This window comes from Lethenteron reissneri, unplaced genomic scaffold, assembly GCF_015708825.2.
Source record: "Lethenteron reissneri isolate LAM-NWPU_2019-01 unplaced genomic scaffold, ASM1570882v1 scaffold_82, whole genome shotgun sequence".
NCBI lineage: Eukaryota > Metazoa > Chordata > Hyperoartia > Petromyzontiformes > Petromyzontidae > Lethenteron > Lethenteron reissneri.
Window position 1 is genome coordinate 118,122 of NW_026892351.1, and position 15,255 is coordinate 133,376.

The following is a 15,255-nucleotide window of genomic DNA, read 5'->3' on the forward strand; positions in this document are numbered from 1 at the left end:
GGGGCGGGGCGAGGGGTTGGGCATGGGGGGGAGGAGCTCCGGTGGGGGGAGGAGCTCCGGTGGGGGGGAGGGGCTCTGGTGGGGGGAGGAGCTCCGGTGGAGGGGAGGGGCTCCGGTGGGGGGGAGGGGCTTAGGTCTGCGACGTCATAGTGGGCGTGGTCACTTGGTACCGCCCCCTCGTGTCTCCCTCAGGCAGTTTGTCCGTTAGAGAGTCGGGGGAGCATCTGGCGAAGGTGAGAAATGGTGTGAGTCTGTGTGTGTGTGTGAGTCTGTGTGTGAGTCTGTGTGTGTGTGTGAGTCTGTGTGTGTGTGAGTCTGTGTGTGTGTGAGTCTGTGTGTGTGTGAGTCTGTGTGTGTGTGAGTCTGTGTGTGTGTGAGTCTGTGTGTGTGAGTCTGTGTGTGAGTCTGTGTGTGAGTCTGTGTGTGTGAGTCTGTGTGTGTGAGTCTGTGTGTGTGTGTGAGTCTGTGTGTGTGAGTGAGTCTGTGTGTGTAAGTGAGTCTGTGTGTGTGTGAGTCTGTGTGTGTGTGTGTGAGTCTGTGTGTGTGTGAGTCTGTGTGAGTGAGTCTGTGTGTGTGTGTGAGTCTGTGTGTGTGAGTCTGTGTGTGTGTGAGTCTGTGTGTGTGTGTGAGTCTGTGTGTGTGTGAGTCTGTGTGTGTGTAAACACAAAGGCGGCCGGGCGTGGTGCTGGCCACCCACCCCCTCGTGTGCCGTTCTGCCCTTCATAGGTGTTGCTGGCTAACAGCACTTGCCCCAACAGTCTATTTCAGCTATAAGGGGGATCTTTATCTTTGTTGTTAGTGGTGGTGGTGTTGTTGGTGTTGATGGTGGTGGTATTGTTGGTGTTGGTGGTGTTGATGGTGGTGGTCTTGGTGGTGTTGTTTGTGATGGTGGTGTTGTTGGTGGTTATGGTGGTCGTGTTGGGGTGTTTGTGATGGTGGTGTTGTTGGTGGTGGTGTTCTTGGTGGTGGTGTTGGTGGTGGTGATGTTGATGGTGGTTTTATTGTTAGTGATGGTGGTGTTGATGGTGGTGTTGTTGGTGGTTGTTGTGTTGGTGGTGGTGTTGGTGGTGTTGATGGTGGTGGTATTGTTGGTGTTGGTGGTGTTGATGGTGGTGTTGTTGATTGTGGTGTTGTTGGTGGTCGTGTTGGTGGTGGTGGTCTTGGTGGTGGTGTTGGTTGTGGTAGTGTTAGTGGTGTTGATGGAGGTGATGTTGATGGGGGTGGTGTTGGTGATGTTTTTGGTTATGGTATTGATGGTGGTGATAGTCTTGTTGGTGTTGGTGGTGTTGATGGTGGTGTTGTTGGTGGTGTTGTTGATTGTACGATCCATCCTGGGTTTAACCAGGCTGGATTGTGTGAGGGGCTCACAAATACTTGAAAGATCTGGAGACATTCCCACCAGTAAGTTCCTCCGGCATACCCAAGCAGTTTATTTTGGTTGCATAAAGGGGGCTAAACGGGCACGACATGGGCTGTCAAAATATGGACTGATGCTGTATGGGAGGATGTGGAGCTGAGTGGACTTGCAGAAGACTGGTATCAGTGGTGTGGATAGCATCCTTCACGAGGAAGCTCGTGAAGGATCCTACCGGGCAGTAGGAGGCAGTCGCCTTCCAACAACAACTGAGGACAGAGGAGTGACGCTCACAACGAGTAGCGGATACAATTCAACAAGTTGGCACAGTTGGGGATACAGCTGGTGTATCTACCAGTCATCTCAGCCAACCTTTGGAACCTGGGTCTATCCCGTGACGTCTTGTCAGCCTTCGACACTTCACGTGGACTAAAAGTGCACCTGGCCCGGCACAGGCGCCGTGGTGTCATCACCCCTACTTAGTGGCGAATGTCGGTTGTTGTTGTTGTTTTTGTATTACGTGTTGTAAGTGGTGATGATGTGAGTCTGTGTTGATGATGTGGGTTCATGGTGCGGATGTAAGCCCGCGTTGTGACTCGTGTTGAGATCTGGGAGCCCTCACGCCCCCTCGACTTTGTGATCCTCGCCTTCGTCTCCTGCTCCGCACGCAGAGACCCGGACTGTGCGAGAGACGCTGTGAGTTCTGTGCACCCTGCTCTGCAAGTTGCTACCATGGAGGTACGTGTGGCTCTTCGACTCGTGTGGTGAAGTATTGATGGACGTGTGCTCTCCACTCTGCGTGTGGCGACCTGTCGCCTATCCATATACCTCAGTGTACATCTACTTGCCTGCCTGAGTGTGTGCATCTATCAGAGTATCTCCCCTGAGATCCTGTCTGTGTACCTGCCTGTCTACATGTGAATAATCTACAGTACTTTTATCTATCCACTACTGGATGAAGGACTCCTTCCCTGAATTCCTGCTACCGCTCACGATCCTGCAATGGCATAATCCACCAAGCACCGATTTTGTCGCTCCATCTTTCTGGAAGCTGTCCTCTCAAACGTGCTCCGATACTTGGCTGCAGCTCCGTTATTTTTCTTGACCATCGGCCATCGTTGTTCCTCCTGGCCGTGGCATGTCCTGGCCCAGCCCCACTTCTCTTATCAGTTTGAAGGATGCCATTAACCTGTGTGTCCTATAAATCCACACGTGTCTCATTGTAAATCCAAGTGTGACATCAGATATTGTCCAAATATCCCAACGCTGAGAACTGACACAACATCTTGGCAGGACCCTCCTGTTTGTGGAGCCCAGGATCTCAGAGATCCTGGCTCAGTGCTCGCCTCCTGCACTTTCACCAACATCTTGCTAAAGTTTACGTGGTGGACCTTTGTCTTTGTGTGTGTGTAGATGAGCCGAGCTGGAGAGGCGAGGAGTAAGGGCGAATCTTGCACCACGTGGAGTGCGCTGTCCTCAGAGGGCACCGCCTCCATCTGCAGCAAATCACCGCAAGGTAAAGACAGTAATGAGGGATGTCACAGAGGGCCATGGTGAATGGTGGAACATCACAATGGTCATGTTGCATGGTGGATGTCACAGTGGCCATGATGCATTGGAGATTTCATAGCGGCCATGATGCATGGGTGATATCCAGGTGGCCACGTTGCATGAGGGACTTCATGTTGGCAGTGTTGCATGCGGGACTTAATGGTAGCCATGTTGCATGGGGGACTGCATCATGGTGGCCATGTTGCATGGGGATGATTATCTGTGCTCTGGCCTCAGCACATCACACGCTTTCAGATGCACTTCCGATATTAGGAAGCCATTGGAGTTATACACTTTTAAATCATCTAGATTGAAAACTACTTTCTTTAGAACTTTTCATGTTTAGTTTATTGTCCTTCCCCTGCGTATCCATTTGGCACCATTGGCTACGTACGGTGCAAAAGAAGTTCAACATACATACAGACATAACTGGTATTGGCCAAAACATCCCAATCCTGTAATATTTTCCTACAAATTGCTCAACTTTGGGATCACACAGCTGTTGTCGTTATTCTCATGTCTGCAGAAATCATGGCTCTCTTTGGCCCTCACTTGACCAACCGTGAGAAGCTAGAACTCGCAGCCATGCAGGAAGTGTGGTACTTTGCACTTTTCAACAAATCTCAGGGATTCAACAATGATGGATACGACGACTACGAACGAAATTACATTCTGGTGAGGCTCGTAACAAAACACCAGCTGTGGGGGCGGTCACAGGGCCCATCGGTAGCGTGGTTTGTGGCTTCTTGTCATTGCACCTGAAGTACCAACCAGGGCTATCACACACACCAATGCACTTCAGAATCAAAATATTTTTATCGCGAGTAAATCCCATTGAGCTAAGAAGCTCTATTTTGAAGGGTGACTGAGCCAGCAGACATCAGAACATTCCACAATGACAGATTTAAAAAAACGTAATCATTACAGAAAATATATTAGAAAATTACATTCTCACTTAAATCTTGACTTAAAGCTTTCATGACTGCAGGAATTCATATTCTTTGGGTCTTTCGGTAAAGTCACGTAGATAGGTTCAAAGAAAATAAAAACTAAAACTACAACGTTTCAATCGCAACAAAATCGGTCGACTTCAGGAAAATGGGGGTTAGCTTCCAAAGGCAAACTGTTTATTAGGGTTTGAAATGGGCATAGCCCAAATGTCAGCAGCCAATATTAATGCAAGTGGTGGGCAGCCAACCCGACAGTTTCAGATCTGCCTTATGTTCGTGAACATTAGGCAGATCCGAAACTAGGTAGGATCTGAAACACGGTAGGACCAATACCTCAGCCGTGGCTGATCATTGTTTTAATGCAGTGGGCTCACATGAAATGTATTTCTCTAAGACGAAGGTACTTTGCAAACCCACTGGCTATCAACAAAGATTCATTCATGAAGCCATCCATTTTTATCGACACAGACAATTTAAACCGAGAAGATGGGTACAAACTGAGTAATCATTGGAAGGACGTTATCAACCAGTTTAAGTCACAACTGGCTATGATCTTCCCATCCTACCACCTTCTGATGATAGTTGTGCTTTTTGCCCATTTCAAACTTGCGCTTTCACACTAACACAGCCACTTTGCGTGATGACCTCTCGGTTGTGGCTCTGCGATATTCCAGTAACATACTAATCTGTCATTAACATAAAAATTTTCACCCGGCAACCCTTTGATTGTTTTTAGTTTTTAGTTATTTTCTTTCAATCTATGTACGTGACTTTACCGAAAGATCTTCTTGGTTCTTTCGGTAAAGTCACGTAGAATGGAAATAATAAAATAATAAAAATACAACATAATAAAATAATAAAAATAAAACATAATAAAATAATAAAAATAAAACATAATAAAATAATAAAAATAAAACATAATAAAATACAATTCTCACGACGTTTCAGCCACAACGCAAGCAGCCGTCCTCAGGTGAAGAACAGGTCTGTCAGAAAGACAGCGTCTGAATGACGCAGGAAATCCGATGGGCTGTGAAGCTGTTTGTTAACACGTGCCCAGTAGAATCAGAAGTATTTATACTGCAGGAAATCCAATGGGCTGTTAAGCTGTTTCATCTTCTTGGTTCTTTCGGTAAAGTCACGTAGAATGGAAATAATAAAAATAAAACATAATAAAATAATTCTCACGACGTTTCGGCCACAACGCAAGCAGCCGTCCTCAGGTGAAGAACAGGTCTGTCGGGGAGACACCGTCTGAATGAACACCACCAGGCTTGGCAGCGTATATTTAATCTGGGTTGGAGGGGGAAGAGCGCCTTGACAAAGGAATTTGCATATCCCAAAGAATATACATTTTCACTTCTTAAACTTTGTGATTTTAATTATATTCACTTTAAATGATTGTACCTTTTGTGCAGTTCCGGCATGAGCACCTCCGCTATCGCTATGAGGTGCTGAAGAAGATTGGAGAAGGAGGTCAAGGCCAGGTTATCCAGTGCCTTGATCACAAAAGAAACATCCTGGTGGCCATCAAGATCCTGGTGTCACCATCGAGGTAAGACTTCAGAGCCGCGCCGTCACGAGGCCGATGTTGTTGTTAAGTCCGTTGCCACGGGCAGCCGTGCGATGCAGCGGTGACACTCGTACATCAAAGCGAGAAGGGGGGCCTGGGTTCGACTCCTGATTCGGGTGCTCTGCTGTATGGAGTCTGCATGTTCTACCCCTGTTCTGCATCAGTTCCTTCTGGGTTCTCAGATTTTTCCTCCCTAAAGCTTAAAATACACACACAGTGTAAACTAATATTGGGGCAAAACATCCCATTGCTGAAAGATTACCTGCACATTACGGTAATTCCTCATTTAATGCTGTAGATACATTCCTTAAAAGTTCAGCGTTCAGTAAAAAAGTATTGAGCGAAAATAATTTTCCTATAAATAATGTAATAATAATGGTTGGCGAGATACAATGCACTCATACACCTTGAGATGACGAGACCAATGACTGAGGGTATGCCGTTACGTTACTTTATCATTGCGAGTAATGTATCATTGCAGCTCAAGAAAGTAGTTTGTTGTCGACTACTCACAGATCGTGTTATAACGGGCGGGTTTCGTTTTTTAACAGGCGTGTTCTACGTTATAACGTGAAGCGTTCCGTGTTGCAATGGGCGCGTTTGTGTTATTACGGGCACATCCCGCGTTATGCGAAAAGTGTGCCCGAATGGAAGAGGCACATTAAAGTGAGAATGCGTTGTGTTCATATTCTTAGGTTTTTTCGGTAAAGTCACGTCTATTCTTAGTCTTAAGCCTCACCTTACCATATTAATAAAAAGTGTGCCGTACTTGGCCCTTCCCCTCTTCAACCATTATATATACGGAGTGGTAGCTCTTGTAATCTCTCATTTACTTGATACAGCTGTCGTGGCTGTGACGGTTCCACCTGAAGACGGAGGCTTGTGTTGTCTCCAAAACGTCGTGATTTTTATTTTATTTTTATTTTACTTTTATTAATTTGAATTTTTTACCTACGTGACTTTACCGAAAAAACCTAAGAATATGAATCCTTGCAGTCACGAAAGCTTCAAATCTAGAATTAATGCGTTGTGTTAACATGAGTTTGCATTTAGATTTCTCAAATGACCAATCCGATTTGAATGGTTCTTCACTTTCAAATCCTATTGGGTGCCCTACACCGGCTCCTGCTCCCTCTGTGGGAGCTCCTAACCAATGTTAGTCGAGTGTGCTACTGGAACTCCTGGTGCTGTTAGACCTGGTGAATTCATATTTAATTATTTTATTGTAAGTAGAATTTGGCTCTGGATATCCCTTAAGTAAATGTAGGCTCTTCATTTGTGGACTTCCTCTGTGCAGCTCCAAGCAAGAAACATACCAGAAGATGGAGCTCCAGATAGCTCTGGAACTTCAGGACGAGGGCAGTGATGAAGATTTCAACGTCATCAAAGTCCTGAACATATTTCATTTCAGAGGACACTACTGTATCGTCATGGAGCTGTTGAAGTATGTACTGCATGCCCCCCCCCCCCCTCCGCCAATAACGTGGTTAACTAACTTAACTTTTTAGAAGCGACCAGACCACAAATAAAAGCTTAACAAAGTAGCATTTTTCTTCTTGGTTCTTTCGGTAAAGTCACGTAGAATGGAAATAATAAAATAATAAAAATAAAACATAATAAAATAATTCTCACGACGTTTCGGCCACAACGCAAGTAGCCGTCCTCAGGTGAAGAACAGGTCTGTCGGGGAGACAGAGTCTGTCTTCCCGACAGACCTGTTCATGTCTTCCCGACAGACCTGTTCTTCACCTGAGGACGGCTACTTGCGTTGTGGCCGAAACGTCGTGAGAATTATTTTATTATGTTTTATTTTTATTATTTTATTACTTCCCTTCTACGTGACTTTACCGAAAGAACCAAGAAGATGAATCCCTGCAGTCACGAAAGCTTTAAATCTAAAAGTAGCATTTTGATTATAAATGTGGAGGGGAAAACCAGTGGACCCACAGAAAAATTCACATGCCCACGGGGAGAACATGCAAACTCCAAATCTACAGGCATCACGGTCGGGATCAAACCTAGGACCTCCTCCATACCAGGCAGGGGAGATGTCATCTCGCCACCGCGGCAAGCTGTTAATTCTTAATTTTGGAGCTTTCGTGACTGCAGGAATTACTCTTTGGTTCTTTCGGTAAAGTCACGTATAAAGATAAAATAATAAATTAAATAATAGCATACTACGACGTTTTGATTGCAACACAAGCAATCATCATCAGGTATAAATAAAATAGCAACAAAAATCTAACCATAAAACTATAGACAAACATATGTATCTTGGTGATATCTGTCTGCTTATATGTCTGTCTATAGTTTTCTGGTTACATTTTTGTTGCTATTTCATTTCATTTATACCTGATGATGATTGCTTGTGTTGCAATCGAAACGTCGTAGTATGCTATTATTAAATTTATTATTTTATCTTTATACGTGACTTTACCGAAAGAACCAAAGAGTAAGCTGTTAATGTTGAGATGCCCACGCCACCACCCATGCATTGTAATCCTGTGGAGCTGCCATGTGCCACGGGTGCATTGGAGGCCACTTGTCTTTCCTCCATTAGCCCTGCCACTTTCACCAACCCACGCCTCCACTCAATCAGCAGGGTGGCTGCATGGCAGTGGTGATGCTTGTGCCTCTCGGCGAAAATCCCTGTGAGTTTTTATCTTCTCCCAATGGATAACCCTCCACTACCCGGCAACAAAGCCAATGAAATCAAGTTGTCAAGTGGGCAGATATGCCAACTGATTTGGTTTATGGGCAAATTGACGACCTCAACCCACACATAACTATAACTCTTAATATTGGTCATAAACGTGCACATGAACGTACAATATGAACATGATTATCGTTATCAGAATCAGTGCAGCATTGTAGGGGATGGTACTGATGCCGTGTTTTTGTTGCTGCTTCTGCCTCTCACAGGGAGAGCCTTCATGAAGTGATTAGGAATGCGGGGCTCCGACGGTTGGACATGGCGATGGTGAAAACCTACACCAGGGGCATCCTCAAGTTCTTGCGCCACATACATTCCAGGAAAATCGTCCACGCGGACATCAAGCCTGTGAGTGGACACAGCGTTCAGCTTTCACTTTGGTGCAGAGGTGTATCACTCTTTGGTTCTTTCGGTAAAGTCACGTATAAAGATAAAATAATAAATTAAATAATAGCATACGACGACGTTTCGATTGCAACACAAGCAATCATCATCAGGTATAAAAGAAATAGCAACAAAAATCTAACCAGAAAACTATAGACAGACATATAAGCAGACAGATATCGCAAAGATACATAGAGAGAGAACACACATCGGCACACAGAGAGAGAACGTCTCTGTGACGAGGCCTTAAATAGAGAGAGGGAGGTGGGGGCGGAGAGAGGGAGGGGTTAGAGAAAAAATTTGCATGTCAATGAGTAGGACGACGGGTGACAAAGTACGCAAGCTTTATACGTGACTTTACCGAAAGAACCAAAGAGTAATTCCTGCAGTCACGAAAGCTACAAATAAAGATTGCAGAGGTGTATCTTTATTGGGGACTCGTTCCACAGAAAAAAACCGGCCATGTTGGTCACAGGGTCGATATGTAAGCTCTGCCCATCTCACTGGAAGGAGGCAGGGTCATGCTACCTCTGGTGACGATGATCTGGTATGAATTAAACTATCGTGTAGAGTCGTGTCGCTCTTGGGGACTCACCAGAGAGAAAACCGGCAACGTTGATCAGCATTGCCCCAAACCCTGGGAGACATGAAATGGAGTAAAAAATATTTTTTTTCAAAACGTGCGAAATGTGCATTTTGGCCTGACAACTGCTCGTTATCGAATTCCAATCTACAAATTAAAAACGTCCAAAGACAAAGGTGCAGTGGAAAGCGTCACGGAATCCGTGCACTCTCTTGTGCGTGGCTTTTTGTCTCTAACTCGTTAACGGGCACTCATCCAGCTGTGAGCTCCATGCAGCTCTCCTGTTGGAGCAACGGCAATCGGTTGTCAATAGAGCCACCCCCCTTCACTTTGATGGTGCCTGAGAGTGCTTTGAACGTGACACGCCTCTACTCACATTTACAATTTTGACATATTTGAAAGGGGCAACGCCCAGTGACAGCTGTCAGAAAACAGTGAATATTGCACTTGACTGACGCTTGTCGACAGGGCTATGCCTCATCTAGTTCCCCTGTTTAGCGTGTGTCGTGGTATGTGATTGATCCACTGCTGGCTGAATGACATCGGCATAACCTCTGAGTTTGATTTCATTCTACCCCTCCTCCAGGAAAATGTTCTCGTCAAAGACACCGTGACTGGCACCGTGAGGATCACGGACTTTGGCACGAGCTTTTTCGTGGAAAGTCAACGTGAGTGACCTCACCTGGGTGTGTGTGTCTGCGTGTGGGTGTCTGTATGGCTGTCTTTATGCATGGGTCTCGCTGCGTCCGTGTGAGTGTCTATATGTCAGTGTCTGTCTGAGTGTGTCTGTGTGTGAGTATCTGAGTGTCTGTAAATGTGACTGTTTATGTGCATGATGATGATGCTGTTTAAGACACAGTGTGTACACACGCACATATGTTTGTTGTCCTTGTGATTTTTGTACAGCTATGAATGTTGGTGGCACCCTAGAATACTTGGCTCCGGAGCTGTTGCTGGGCTATAGCTTGACATGTGGAGTGGATATGTGGGCGCTGGGCTGCACGGTGGCGGAGTTGGCGACGGGCAGGGAATTATTCCGGTCCAACAGCCACGAAGATCACCTCCCGCGCTGCATAGAGGTATTTCCCACACGGCGTCTGTCCGCTCGTGATCTCCCTCTCTTTCCTTAGAGTCGTGGGCTATGGTGGTGGCAGGAGGGGGGGTGGCCAATTGGTGATCTGTGAATACCGGCCGTCGTATGTTGCGTGTACACGTGTGTGTCTTGTTTGTGTGGGGGAGCGGTAGTGTAGCGGTCAGCCTGCTGTGCTAGAAACTGAGTTTGATTCCAGCTCATGGGCAACACCAGTGACGATTGTCTGAACTGGTCCTGGGCCTCCTCTAGTTCGAGACAGCCTCAACTGAGTACCTGGTGGAGTGTGTAAAGTACCTGGGTCAATTCTAGATTTGAAGCTTTCGTGACTGCAAGGATTCATATTCTTAGGTTTTTTCGGTAAAGTCACTTAGGTAAAAAATAAAAAATTAATAAAAGTTAAATAAAAATAAAATAAAAATCACGACGTTTCGGAGGCAACACAAGCCTCCGTCTTCAGGTGGAACATTCACAGCACGATAGCTGTATCAAGTGAGAGAAATTCCAAGAAACAGTCCTTGTATATATACTGGTTGAGGGTGGGAGGAGCCAAGGTAGGCCCTGAATATTATTTTTGTGATGTTCGGTGCGGCTGAAGCACGCTGTTAGGAATGAGCCTTTGTTGTGTAAACTAGGTGCGGATGATGTAAAGGTGCGTGTAAAAGGGACTGAGCCTTTTTGTTATGTAGAGATGATGCGGCTGAAATCAGCCGCCACTCCTGTCTCTGTGTGCCACAGTGCTGGCCCTCAACAAACGCTGCTAATTTTGCTACTCGATCTGACAGCACTTGTCCCGACAGTGTGCCGAAGCTATACGGGTGACCTTTGTCTTCATGTCAACCATGTGCAGATTCTGGGGATGCCTCCAAGGTACATGGTGAATGGAGCACCCGACAGAACGCAGTTCTTTGGTGAGTTGAAGCGTGGGGTGAATGACAGACCGGATTCAGTTTTAGGGAGTGGCCTCAGGCTGTTGTTATTTAGTTTTGGAGGGGGCGTCTTTGTTTTTTACATTACTTGGGTGTGTGGGTGGGTAAATGGGTGTGTGGGCAAGTGGATGGGTATGTGGGTGAGTAGGCGAGTAGGTTGGTGGGTTATTGGGCGAATAGGTGAGTGGGTGGGTGAGTGGATCAGTGAGAGGGTGGGTGGGTGGGTGAGTGGGTGGGTAGATGAGTGGGTGGGTGCGTGGGTAGGTGGATAGGTGAGTGAGCGATTGGGTAGGTGGAAGAGTGTATGGGTGGGTAGGTGGATGAGTGGGTTGATGAATCGGTCAGTAAGTGGGTAGATGGGCTATGTGGTGGTTGGTGACTTCGTCTCTTCCGCTGTGCATGGCTCCTGCAGACCATCGGGGGAAGATGTTCTGCCCAGGCAAGAAAAGGGTTCCGGGGAGCTTCCCACTTCACAGGGTGCTCAAAAGCGATGACCCGGAGTTTGTCAAATTCATCAGCTCCTGTTTGCGGTAAGAACCACCCACCACTCCCACCCCCTCCCCACGAGGATTCCCCCCTCCAATTGATTGGCGACCGCTCTCCACCGATCACCAGGAAGATGTGGAGCTGAGTGGACCTGCCAATAAGTGGTACCACTGGCCCTCTGTGGAGTTAGCTCTCTTATGGAGGAGTGGGAGGTCTGTCCAAGCCGCTGCTGGGCATCAGAGGACTGCCACTGCTACTGTGGCTTCCGCTGCTGCTGTGCGTTCCTGGACCTCGTGGGAGAAGGGAAGGAACATCAGAGCTCTCACCATGCCTCTCTCACCACGTGGCCGCGTGTGTCTCCCATGCATCTCTCAACAGATGGGATCCGAATTGTCGTATGACGCCAGCGCAGGCGCTGGCTCATAACTGGCTCCGGACCGCGGCCACCAGCACCACCACGGCCAGCAAAGCCACCACCACCACCACCGCTGCTGCTCCTGGCAGTGTGAAGCGCTCTGGAGCTGCTAAGCGACGGTAAGCCACCATCTGCTTGTCCAGTGGTCAAGGCAGTCTATAGGGGGGTGCGGGTCCTGGGGCAAGTTACACGGTGTGTGCTTACGAATAGCGAAGAAATCCTCCTCTTTCAGTCTTAAATAGAGCGATAAATGTGATGTCATCACTTGTGAGCCAATCCGGAGCGATAGCCTACGTGTTAAACGGAAGTATTACGTCTGACACCGTGACATGGAACCGCAGGGCCCCCCAAAGCGCGGGGCCCGGGGTGGTCACCCCCCGTACAGCGTACCCGGGGGTGTTTAATATTGATTTATCTTTATTGCTACTACTTCTACACTTATTTAGCCAGCAATAGCCTCACTCAGTCTCAAGACTTTTTTCAGGAGGGTCCTGCCAAGTGATTGCAGTACAGAACAAATGTACTGCTGCTGTACGATCCCAATTGAGTGATTTGGAGGTTCAATTTACAACACTGGTGAAGATGTCCATCCAACACTGGTTGCACGGCGTGTTTGTGAGGGTTCAGTTGCCAAATCCAGAGGAATGGAAGTGAAATTTTAATGTGCAATTTTATTGAAGGATCGTGTTGTCTTGGTGTGGTGTGAGGCTGTTTTTGTTGCTGTTTCGCTGCGTTGCCCAAGCTTGCATTTAGTGTTGAACAACTGACAGGATTTTATTTACTTATGCCATTTGTATTTATACGCTTTATTTTTTTAGTATACTTTGGACTCCTTTTGTTTTGTTTGTTGTTATAACCTGCTGACCCTGTGACTTGACTGGACATCTGTGAAAGAAGAGCTTCATAGCTCATCAGACTCCTCTTCATCCAGTTTAAAGAAAGATTCTGATTCTGGAAACCCATGCAGGGGGGGGGGGGGGGCGGGCAGGGTAGGGTGGTTGGTAGAACACACTCCACATTCCACACAGAGAAAGTGGCCCACGTATGGGAATCAAACCCAGGTCCTCTCTGGCTGTGAGTTCCAGCCAAAGAGAACGTGTAGATTCGGTTATATACGGATTTATTTTTCCATAATTGGTTTCTGGGTGAGGACCGATAATGAAGCGGCAACATATTTCCCAAGTTGCCCTTCATCCACTGAGACACCGCCAGACTAATGCCCATTTTGTAACCAGACTCACGGTGGGCAAAGGTATGCTGCATTATTGCGGCACTGTTAATTAGCTGGGTTAATCTTCTGCGGCACACAGTTAGTCCACCCATAGACGATGGGGGGGATGGGGGGGACTGATTTCTGCTGGAGCAGGAAGTTGGAACGGTGTCGTGCGCATCTCTTCACAGAGTGGAGCTGGCACAGCGCCCAACCTCCTTGCTCGCCCAGGCCTCTAAAGAGAAGTTGAAGGTTGTGGAGGAAGAGACCATGGTGGAGGAGCTGGTGGTGCTGGAGGAAGAGGAGACTCTGGTAGAGGAGTTGGTGGTACTTGAGACGCTGGTGGAGGAGTTGGTGGTACAGCAGGAGACCCTTCGTGGAGGAGTTGGTGGTACTTGAGGAGACCCTGGTGGAGGAGATGGTGGTACAGGAGACCCTGGTGGAGGAGTTGGTGGTACAGGAGGAGACCCTGGTGGAGGAGTTGGTGGTACAGCAGGAGACCTTGGTGGAGGAGTTGGTGGTACAGGAGGAGACCCCTGGTGGAGGAGTTGGTGGTACAGGAGACCCTGGTGGAGGAGTTGGTGGTACAGGAGGAGACGTTGGTGGAGGAGTTGGTGGTACAGCAGGAGACCCTGGTGGAGGAGTTGGTGGTACAGCAGGAGACCTTGGTGGAGGAGTTGATGGTACAGGAGACCCTGGTGGAGGAGTTGGTGGTACAAGAGGAGACCCTGGTGGAGGAGTTGGTGGTACAGGAGGAGACCCTGGTGGAGGAGTTGGTGGTACAGGAGGAGACCTTGGTGGAGGAGTTGGTGGTACAGGAGGAGACCCTGGTGGAGGAGTTGGTTGTACAGAAGGAGACGCTGGTGGAGGAGTTGGTGGTACAGGAGACCCTGGTGGAGGAGTTGGTGGTACAGCAGGAAAAGAGGAAGCAAGGGAGCCTGGCCCGCATAGGGAGAGCCATCCGCTCACTCCTCCGACGTGTGCTGCTTTGTGGTGGCCGGTCCACTGCACAGTAGGGGTGGTGGAGGTGGTGGATCAGTGTGAACCCTGATCACTTTTACCACACTCACCACACTCACAACACTCACCCTGCACCCACCCACCCTGTAATACCCTCCACCCACCACTCACCCTGCACCCACCACACTCACCCTGCACCCACCACACTCACCCTGTACCCACCACACTCACCCTGCACCCACCACACTCACCTTGCACCCACCACACTCACCCTGCACCCACCACACTCACCCTGCACCCACCACACTCACCCTGCACCCACCAGGTGGAGGTGGTGGATCGGTGTGAACCATGATCACTTTTACCACACTCACCACACTCACAACACTCACCCTGCACCCACCCACCCTGGAATACCCTCCACCCACACCCTGCACCCACCACCCACACCCTGCACCCACCATACACACCCTGCACCCACCCAGTCCGTGATACCCCCACCCACCACTCACACCCTGCACCCACCACACACACCCTGCACCAACCACACACACCCTGCACCCACCCAACCTGTGATACCCTCCACCCACCACCCACACCCTGCACCCACCCACCCTGTGATACCCTCCACCCACCACCCACACCCTGCACCCACCCAGTCCGTGATACCCCGCACCCACCACACTCACCCTGCACCCACCACACTCACCCTGCACCCACCACACTCACCCTGCACCCACCACACTCACCCTGCACCCACCACACTCACCCTGCACCCACCACACTCACCCTGCACCCACCACACTCACCCTGCACCCACCACACTCACCCTGCACCCACCACACTCACCCTGCACCCACCACACTCACCCTGCACCCACCACACTCACCCTGCACCCACCACACTCACCCTGCACCCACCACACTCACCCTGCACCCACCACACTCACCCTGCACCCACCACACTCACCCTGCACCCACCACACTCACCCTGCACCCACCACACTCACCCTGCACCCACCACACTCACCCTGCACCCACCAGGTGGAGGTGGTGGA

General features: G+C 48.6%; 1 protein-coding gene across 2 annotated transcripts; it reads left to right on the top strand.

The window, feature by feature from the left end:
* The first annotated feature begins 144 nt into the window (after positions 1 to 144).
* LOC133340145 (dual specificity tyrosine-phosphorylation-regulated kinase 2-like) lies at positions 145 to 13,764 on the top strand. 2 transcript variants are annotated; one of them, XM_061548214.1, is made up of 13 exons: positions 145 to 233; positions 2,026 to 2,092; positions 2,768 to 2,870; positions 3,432 to 3,580; positions 5,274 to 5,410; positions 6,726 to 6,872; positions 8,351 to 8,489; positions 9,695 to 9,776; positions 10,039 to 10,187; positions 11,049 to 11,109; positions 11,540 to 11,657; positions 11,992 to 12,147; positions 13,430 to 13,764. In XM_061548214.1, the coding sequence occupies exons 2-13, from the start codon at positions 2,087 to 2,089 to the stop codon at positions 13,635 to 13,637; spliced, it is 1,455 nt and encodes a 484-aa protein (XP_061404198.1). In that variant the 5' UTR covers positions 145 to 233; positions 2,026 to 2,086; the 3' UTR covers positions 13,638 to 13,764. The 2 variants fall into 2 exon arrangements, with proteins under 2 accessions (XP_061404198.1, XP_061404197.1); XM_061548213.1 differs by having other exon boundaries at positions 146 to 233; positions 10,015 to 10,187.
* The last annotated feature ends 1,491 nt before the right edge of the window (positions 13,765 to 15,255 follow it).

Coding starts and splice junctions, on each gene's coding strand:
- LOC133340145 (XM_061548213.1), top strand. Junction 2,871..3,431: donor CTGCAGCAAATCACCGCAAG/GTAAAGACAGTA, acceptor TCATGTCTGCAG/AAATCATGGCTCTCTTTGGC. Junction 5,411..6,725: donor ATCCTGGTGTCACCATCGAG/GTAAGACTTCAG, acceptor TCCTCTGTGCAG/CTCCAAGCAAGAAACATACC.